At 37.0% G+C, this 9,007-nt stretch overlaps 1 protein-coding gene across 1 annotated transcript in view; it reads right to left on the bottom strand.

Moving 5' to 3' along the window:
• Positions 1–2,465: 2,465 nt before the first annotated feature.
• Positions 2,466–9,007, bottom strand: part of DSG4 (desmoglein 4) — a 46,289-nt gene continuing 39,747 nt past the window's right edge. The window contains exons 13-16 of the mRNA XM_063076633.1: positions 7,516–7,655; positions 7,295–7,358; positions 5,843–6,042; positions 2,466–3,224 (exon numbers count right to left, since the gene is read on the bottom strand). Of these exons, the coding sequence (XP_062932703.1) occupies positions 2,466–3,224; positions 5,843–6,042; positions 7,295–7,358; positions 7,516–7,655 (1,163 nt within the window). The remainder of the gene's footprint in view (positions 3,225–5,842; positions 6,043–7,294; positions 7,359–7,515; positions 7,656–9,007) is intronic.

Below are 9,007 nucleotides of genomic sequence, written 5' to 3'. Positions count from 1 at the left end.
AATGTTTTCCTTTCCCTTCACCTGATAAGACTTTTTTAAAAAGAGAACCCATTTATTCATTTAATAATGCCATTCCCTCAAGTGATTCCACAAGGCAGGAAGTATGACTCAAACTGTATGCCATTATATTTATTTCTTACATCTCTCTCCCTGGGCTTCTGGTTTCATTTTCAAGTCTTAGCATAAGCACTGTATTATCTTTACTTCCCAGACAGATCAGTACCCCGAGTCTTAAGCAGTAAAGGGAGATCTTGGTTTCTGCTTTCTATTTTGTTTGAGATGATGTATGAATTGCATGTGAATGATACTGATGATCTTAGCACAACGAAGAAGCTCCGCTTCACTGATCATTTTGAGAGAGAAAATGAAACGGTTCTGATCTTGTTTTCACACATAGTATGGAGAGAGGCATCCACGAGAGGTAGATCTCCTCTTTAGGAAGCACCTTTAAATCTTTGCATATTGACCAAAAGAAGAAAACAAAAAAATTTATTCTCACAGGTGGTTTCACCTCCTTTTAAAATTTTAACCTATGCTACGTGACTTTTAATCGATGCTATGTGACTGGTTGTTGATCGAACATTAAATCACAATCAGTGTTGATTGTGGCACCAATCTTGTTGCCTACCCCATGGGTTTTTATCAAATTATAGAGTAGTAATATGTAGCAGAATCTTTAATGTGAGTAACTAAAGTAAAGAACGGCTATGACAACTGGCAGCACACATAATTTGGAAAATATTAGAAAATACATAAATAACCCTCTAGCAATGTGATGTTTTAGCCATTTTGTACTTAAACTTCAAAAACCTATTTTTGTGAGATAAACTCTTTTTTTTCCAATTAGGAAATAGCAAAGACCGTGCATCAGACAAAATTGGATCATCTCCATATCTGATGAAGTTAACAGTAATGAAATACTGTCCAGGGCGTCTGAGCAGTGGGTTCAGGGTTTTGTACCACAGCTAGCTGGTTGTGGTCATTTCACTGCTCTATTTTTAGATTCTTTGTCTACAACATGAGAGAACTGGGCAAGAGATTATGTGAGATGCCTCAAATCTTACAACAGTTTTATTCATAAGGGAACAAAAAATAAGCAAGCAGTACTACAATTATTTCCTATCAAAAGGAATAAGCTCTGAAAATAAGTTCATTTCATTTACATTACCTTTCTGGTCACATTATAGTTGCTACCTATATAGTTTACATATTTTACAGAATTAAATAAAACTACCTTGCTAGAATTACTCTTTCCTAAGCCAGCTTTATGCCTACTAAAAATAAACAATCATCTGTGTATGTGTTTCCATTTCATTCATTCAACATAAATAGTAGTACTAAAAAGAGAAACACAACTTGGTAATGAACCTAAATATTTTGTTAATTATTCTTCGTAGAAACTCAAAGCCATATCGCAGAGTTTTAAGACTGGAAATGAATTAGAAGCTCTATGGAGGCAGAAATGATGTCTGTCTTCTTCATCTATATATTGTCAGAGCCAAGATTGGTACTCAACACCTAGAAGCTTCTATAGAAATATTGTTGAATATATGAATAATTACCAAGGTGCTTTTGGAGAATATCTGGTTGCCAAATGAAAGCTCTATGATTTGGGTTAATGAAATTGATTAAACTATATTTCATATATTTTTCTGATATAATTAGCAAGAGTAGGGAAAAAAAATTCCCTGTAAAGGGGAAAAACTAATACTTCCCCTAAGAACTGTTTCTACTGTGTGGTTTTCATAATTTATTTTTCTATTCTAAATTAATTTACAGTTAATGATGTAAATCAATAAAGTGCAATAAAAATTCATATATATGTATATATGTATGTATATTTCCTTTTGATAAACCATTTCAGCAATGCATTCAACTGACGAACTCTTCCCCTGTATTATATTAAGCATGCCTTCAATATTGTATATCTTGAGAAACCATTTGAAGAGATAAATGACTTCAGATATCTATTAATAGAGACTCCATTTTCCTTTTCAATTTTCTTTCAGGAATGTACATTTCATTCGCTTTTTTAACTAGAAAATTTTAATAGAAATATTTCTCTAAAGATAAATATGGCTGGTGAATGCTGACAAGGTTCCTTTTGCAGTGTCTAAAAACAAGGGCATCTTGGTTTACAAGACTGGTTCTGCAGGCCTCAAGACCTCTAAGATTTGCTATATGAGTTATATGCTACTTATTAGACATTATCAAAGAATACATTTTCTTAAAGTTTTGGGGCACATTATTTAAAATGAGAAAGAACTAAAAAAAAAAGGCTTACCTAAAGTGCTTAGCCATATTTGCCTCCAAAAAGATATAATCAGAGAGTGACACTGAAATTAAAATATATGAGTATTTGTTGACTGTTAAAATGCTAAATATAGTACATTATGTATCTTTGATGGATATATTGATGATTACAAGGTGCAAGGTCTCCCTATAGAATACTGAGGAATTAACACTTACTGTTGGGAGTAATGTATGTTACTATATCGTGTTAGTCTGTGCCGAGATGTCATTGGGGATGTAGTTCGGCTTATGTGAATGTCTGGACTCATCACTTGCGTCACTTGAATTTCTGGCCCTACCAAAATACCGCCACTCATCATGGGCCCCATACAACCGTCAGTCATGTTACTGTTGCTCATGTCAGGCATCCCAGGACTGGAAAGTACTCTCTCAGCATAGATTACATTGTGCGTACTGGCTAACTCAGCAGGTACACAAATATTCCCTTGAACATCATAGACAGGTGCCATTACTGTTTCGGTCACTACAACATTGGGTGCAAGCTGAGGGTCAAAAACAATTGTGGTGGGTTGTACGCACTGATCAGTAGTGGTGTAAGTCTCAGTCACTATAAAATCTCCGTGGATCATGGGTTCAGATGCTGCCATTTCTGCTTGGAATTCAGCCTCTGAGAGAGTCATTCCTGAAGATTCATTAACAAAGTAATTAGGTCCGAGCAGAGGGAGGTCAGTGCTGATAGGTATACATGACTGGTGGGAAGGAAATGGTTCAATTTCCATGTCTAAGCAGATTTCAGCAAGAGTCCTAAATTTTGGATCTATAGTTTCCATGCAGCTTTCATCTAAATCATCCACAATCCAACTGCAGCAACCAATAGAGCCCACGGGAGACCCTACTCCCTCATGGTCATAAATGAGCAAGCAGTCGTTGGCTGGTCGGCCTTCATCTTCATCTGCATAAGCATATGCTTTCTACAATTGAAAGAAAAATGGGGAATTAGAAGTTTCTTTTCCCCACAGAAAGAGAAATGCCACGTTCTCACTTATTTGTGGAAGCTAAAAATAAATAAATACGCAAACAAATGGGGGAGTGGGGTTGGGAAGAAGACACAACAATCACAATTCCTTGAACTTGTTAAGACAAGTGAGCAGATATGATGCTGGTGGGGGGAGGGGTGACAGGGAGGAGGGAGGGAGAAATCGGTAAAGGGACACAAAAATCAACTACATCGTATATTGATAAAATAAAATAAAATAAAAAATAAAAAAATAAAATCAACGAAAAAAGGAGTTTTTTTTCCCCCTTAAGATAATTCAAAGAAGAATAACAGCAATGCTTTAGAGACTTCTGATCTAAGATGATTTTATGGAATGAACTGAGAAAAAAACTTGTACTTTTATGTATTTCTAAATAATTGGGGTTTTTCTAGATCAGTATGCATTAATAGTGTATAGAATTTGAAGAATAAATATGATTTTCTCTTATTTGAAATCAAATAATTGATAATATCTATATTTTCTTCAGGTTTTGAATCAAAGATAATGTTTAAATCTTTCAGATTTATAGTCTTTTGTTTCTGAGGTGATCTAGAAATAATAAAATGTATTTAGTTATGTTCAAAATATTTATTTGAGGAGAGATATTTGATCAAGTTGGAATCAAAACATGTGCAAAGATGTAAATATCTTTAAGCCTCAGAGACTTAAGTTGGAAAGTTCAGTGAAGTTTTATGTGGCTTGAGTGAAGAGAGCTGGGATAATCTCCCAAGTTAGGCTTAACAGAAGAAAGGCACTAAAAGGTTATCTACCAGGATTTCTAAATTATTTTTAAAGAAAGAACTTTTAAATAAAATCTTAGATAGGAGCCCAATACGTAGAATGGATGAAAGTGGAACTTCCCTGTTTGAAGGGGATGGGGTGGGAGCAGAGGCCTGCTGGCTCTTTCCTTTTTCTTCACCTGTTATGGTCCTTGAAGGATTCCATGCAATTCCATAGGGCCTGCAGAGCACCATTTGAAATCACCTGTGGTTAGTCTGATCCTCTCTTGATTTTATAAATAAGGTAACTGAAGGCTCAGAGATGGTGAATTGCATGCTTAAGACCCAAACAGTTGTAGGATAAAACCTCAAACCCAATTGTCGCTTTTATACTACATTATGCTGCTTTCCTTCTGCTCTGTACCAGGATCTAATTTCTACCATAGAAAGGCATGATTTTAGGTCTCAAAATCAATTATTCATGAGTTTACTATTACCTTAAGCCTTGGTCGTTTAATATTTTGATTGACACTTTGGTAAGAGGATAATCACCTCCTGCATGGAACACAAGTTAGTTGCTGGGATGGGTGGTGGAGGGGATATAAAGGGATAGGAGAGAAGCACTGGTACAGTTTTGCAGAAGCTTAACCTGAGATCGGGAGGGGCTGGGACTCACCACCTCTGAAATCTAGCACCATTTTAAAACACGTTTTAAGAAGGATGCACAGTTCCCATAGAGAAAGGAGAATGCGTTTTGATTTCATTTGTCTCATTGTACTGATTGTACATGGCGCATAGATTGTAACCAAAGGAAAAAATGGAAAGCACAATTTTACAATTAATGGTACAGCTCTTTTAATATTAGAATGGTTTTTATAAATGATTTAAAAATATTATTTCTATGACACATGTATAATTTGGGCCCATCTGTTGAATAAACTGATTAGTGGTATGGATCATTCATCCAAATAACTGTTACTATTCATGCATAGTCTGTGATAGTACTGAAAACTACCAATTTTAAGATATAGTTTACAATTGCAACAACATCTTCAAAATTTTTTGTAAAGCGCAGTGGTAAAATTCATGTGTGACCATACAGAGTATGAAACAGGCTAATGGAAATATGGGATAAAATAGGCTGCTAATTAAGCAAAGGAGACTCACTAAATGGAAATTCCCAAGAGTATTTATTTACTCTTTATGCTATCCCTTTGGGCCAACCCAATGCCTATGGATCTTGCTGTTTTGGAATGCTCAGACTGATGACGATCCCTTTTCTTAATGAGGGACACTTAGTCAATGGGGCACTGGACAGAGAAGAGGAGACTTAGCCCCTAGGTCCTGATTTATCTTCAAGTTGTAGTGATGCTGAGTTCTCGGGTTTTAACTCCCTTCTTTCCTAGTCCTGTCTTTAAATTTATTTTTTCTCCTTTCTACTGGAGGCACCTGGAGGACATGAGTGCACATATTTTTTGAACTTGATCAGCATTCTCCTGCTTTGCTGTTGCTATAGGAACCAAAGCTGGAAATCAGAAGGAAACAGAAGACAGATAAATGAAAAAAGGGAAGTGCAGCATGAGGAGGGATGCTAGCCTTTTTCACAGTGTGGTAGTAAGATGTTAGGCAACTGAGTACGAAATACTGCTGCAGATTGGCTTTGTGTATTTTAAAGATAAGTGAAATATTTTTTATTCAGGATTTGGATAAACTTAAGAATGACTAAATATATTTAGGTAGAGGCCTACTGCCATTGTTACTATTATTACCATGACTTTTACTATTAGTCAGTCTCAGGACTATTTTATGTGTAACTGTGTGTAAGAGGATTACCTCTGAGAAGTAGCTGTCCAAGAAAGCCATGTTCATGCCGGTGTCTGCGTATTCCCGCAGGGTTCCCATTGTGGAACTTCTCCTCCTCACTGCTCCTCCGGCCATGAGGCCAGCAGCTGTCCCCAGACCTGTATTGAGTTCCACTCCTGATATGCCCCCTTCAACCGTGCCTCCGCCCGCATAGGTGTTGGTGTAGATTTCTGAAAGGAGAGGGTGTTCTTCTATAGTGTTTGAGTTGCCTGCACTGGTTATCCATCTAAAACACGGCTGGCTGCTATCTGCTGGTGCCACCACCACCACTGTCCCCACCCCTGCCACCACCACCCAACAAAGATCAGGTTCTGGAAAGCTAGGCAAGGAGCCATAGGAAATATAATCTGCTGGCTTGGTGACAAAAGTAAATGAATGGTGCCGAGGGAGTCAGCTATCAGAGGAGGCCTTCTCACATTTGCACAAACAAACTTGACCCCTAGACTTGAATGTGTAGAACTTGCAAAGTGAAGCTTGGCCTCTGAGCAGGCACCAGTTCCTGCCATTGCTGCCTCTGGGAAGCCACCCAGCTCATCTGGGAAGGCTTGACTCATTCGGGAACCTTCCAAAGCAAGGCCAGCGGCGTGATGGCAGGAATGGAAACTCGTAGTCCCCATTTGCCTTAGCACTGGATGGAGAGCTGGCTCTCACTGGGATGTTCTGTCACCAGTGTTCTATGCATGGAAAAGAGAAGGCTTGGGATACTAAGGAACCATCACTAAAAAATCTCACTTCTGCTCCAGAATTTGGCAACCTCTCTACTTGTTCAATCACTGCTCAACAGCTGGCTGGGTAAGACACTGGTGAGACAAAACCATGTGTACGTTTAAGAAAATTTCTTCAGTGTGTTATTAGAACACATTTGCTGCTTTTTCTTTTCATCTGTTCTTTTTAAAAACACTTTCTACTATAAGTAATCACTACAACAGCATGCACTGTATGTCAGGCATGATGTATATTTTGTGATACATATACACACATATACCTACATACGTACACATAACCTATATATGTATGTGTTTATATCATACATAATGTGTGTGTGTGTGTGTATACCCATTGACTACTCACAGCAACATTTAAAGTAAGTACTATTAAAAGCCCAGTTTCAAAGATAAGGAAACTAAGGCTCAGAGAGGGTAAGTATCTTGCCCAAGGACTTGTTGCTAGTAAGCAACAGAGATGGGAATCAAACTCAAGCATTCTGGTTCCAGAGTTTGCCTTCTTAATTGCTGAATCATGCTTCACTGCTTATAGCTTAAAATAGAAAAATAAGGCGGCTACTTCAATATGTCCCTTTCCCTCTGATTATACTATTATCTAGGGAGAATGACAAATAATGCTTTTTTTCTATAAGGTACTTTAACATGAGGTTGGTCTGGTTGAATAATTATACACAAACAGATTTTGGTGTCCACTGACCAGAGGAATCCATACGATCCTGTGTATTAGAGGCTGTCATGGGTACACATATATTTGACACATCCTGAAAAGGAAAAACAAAAAAGATTTTTAAAATAACTGCTTCACGTTAAACATTTAAAAACTGACATCTTTTCATTTTTGTCTGGTGTGTAATCGTGAAGACATGCTCAATTTGCACTAAAATCCCATGCTTCTCTGGAAAGTGACGGTCCACTCACCCTGTCCTCAGGATGGCCCCCTTCTATTCTCCAAGACTGTATCACTCCTTCTCCCCCCTCGGGCACAGGAGCAAACCGTGTCCCCAAGCCTTCTGGCTGTCTTCGTTTACAGCAACACATGAGCAGCAACAGGGGTACCACTGCCCAAGCAAGTGACAAAGAAGAGTAAACACGTATTGCTCAACTGAGGAAGTCATTGAATGAATCATTTTTTTTGGTGGCATTATACTTAGTACCAAAGGGATAAATACAAATGTAAGAAAATATCAGTTTTTCCCCTGAAGGATTGAGTATACACATCCAAGTTTATAAACACAAAGCCACCAAATCACATAGAACTTTAGAGCTGGAACGGAGGGAGTTTGAAATCTTGTAATCCAGGTTAGTTACTGACAGATTAGGAAAGTAAGGTCCAATCTTCCCTCTAGTCCAAGACTTCTGAGCCAGTTGGTGGCAGATCCAGGATTCAAATCCAATTTTCTAATTCATAGTCTTTCATGTACATGCACACAAATTTACATATGTGTATGTATACATATATAAATGTGTATCTATATGTATTTTAAGCATATTTATATGTATGTATACACATGCATAAATATGTATACCTCCATGGGCATGCATACATGCCTGGGTACATGAATAAATACATATTTATGCACAGAACATCTCTGTGGATATGGATATGTATTTGCATACCCTTGTACAAACTCATATATATACAAACACCAAAGTATACACACATTTCAGTTACACGACATCATCAAAAATGAGGGTACTTCAGAAAGTTCATGGAAATACAGAATTAAAAGATAATATGAATCCTTCCATGAACTTTTTGAAGTACCCTTGTATGTTATCAAGAGGACTGCATACAGGATTCAGCTGTACGACCTAGAGATAGGACCCTTCTTCAACTCTTATTATATTTACATTTAAAATAAAACAATCAAATATCACTTGCTAAATTTAATTGCACTATTTACATTTATTATTTTAAAGACTTTGTCTATACAATACATATAATGGAAAATTAGAGCTACCACAAAATTTTAACTGTCCAAATGTTTCTGCTAACAGAAAATCTTTCATTTATCATCCTGATAATCACTGGAATTTTACCTTTTAATCCATAATTATAGACATTTCTTAAGTTTTCTAAGATTCTAGAATACACTCGGTTTCGTTCTTTGGGTTCACTCTGATTGTTACACTTTCCTAATTCCCTAGCACAACGTTGCATTTTGCTGAATTATATTTAACAACATTGAATTTAATTATAGGTACAGAAGAGAATATGCAAGCTGCTATATGAGCTTTAATTTCATTTAAACAGTTAACTTGGCAATTTTACCATCTGTACTATGAACAATGAAAGGTCAAATTATAGCTTTCCAGAGAAGTTTCTGGAAAAGGACTCAAACTAGAATTGGTAGCCTCTAGGTAACTGCTCCACTCATACTATGTATCTGTGAATTGAGATGTGTGCTAG

The sequence above is a fragment of the Cynocephalus volans genome, chromosome 13 (genome assembly GCF_027409185.1).
Source record: "Cynocephalus volans isolate mCynVol1 chromosome 13, mCynVol1.pri, whole genome shotgun sequence".
Taxonomy (NCBI): domain Eukaryota; kingdom Metazoa; phylum Chordata; class Mammalia; order Dermoptera; family Cynocephalidae; genus Cynocephalus; species Cynocephalus volans.
Note: the sequence above shows the minus strand (reverse complement) of the source record. Positions and strands in the feature narration are given on the sequence as shown.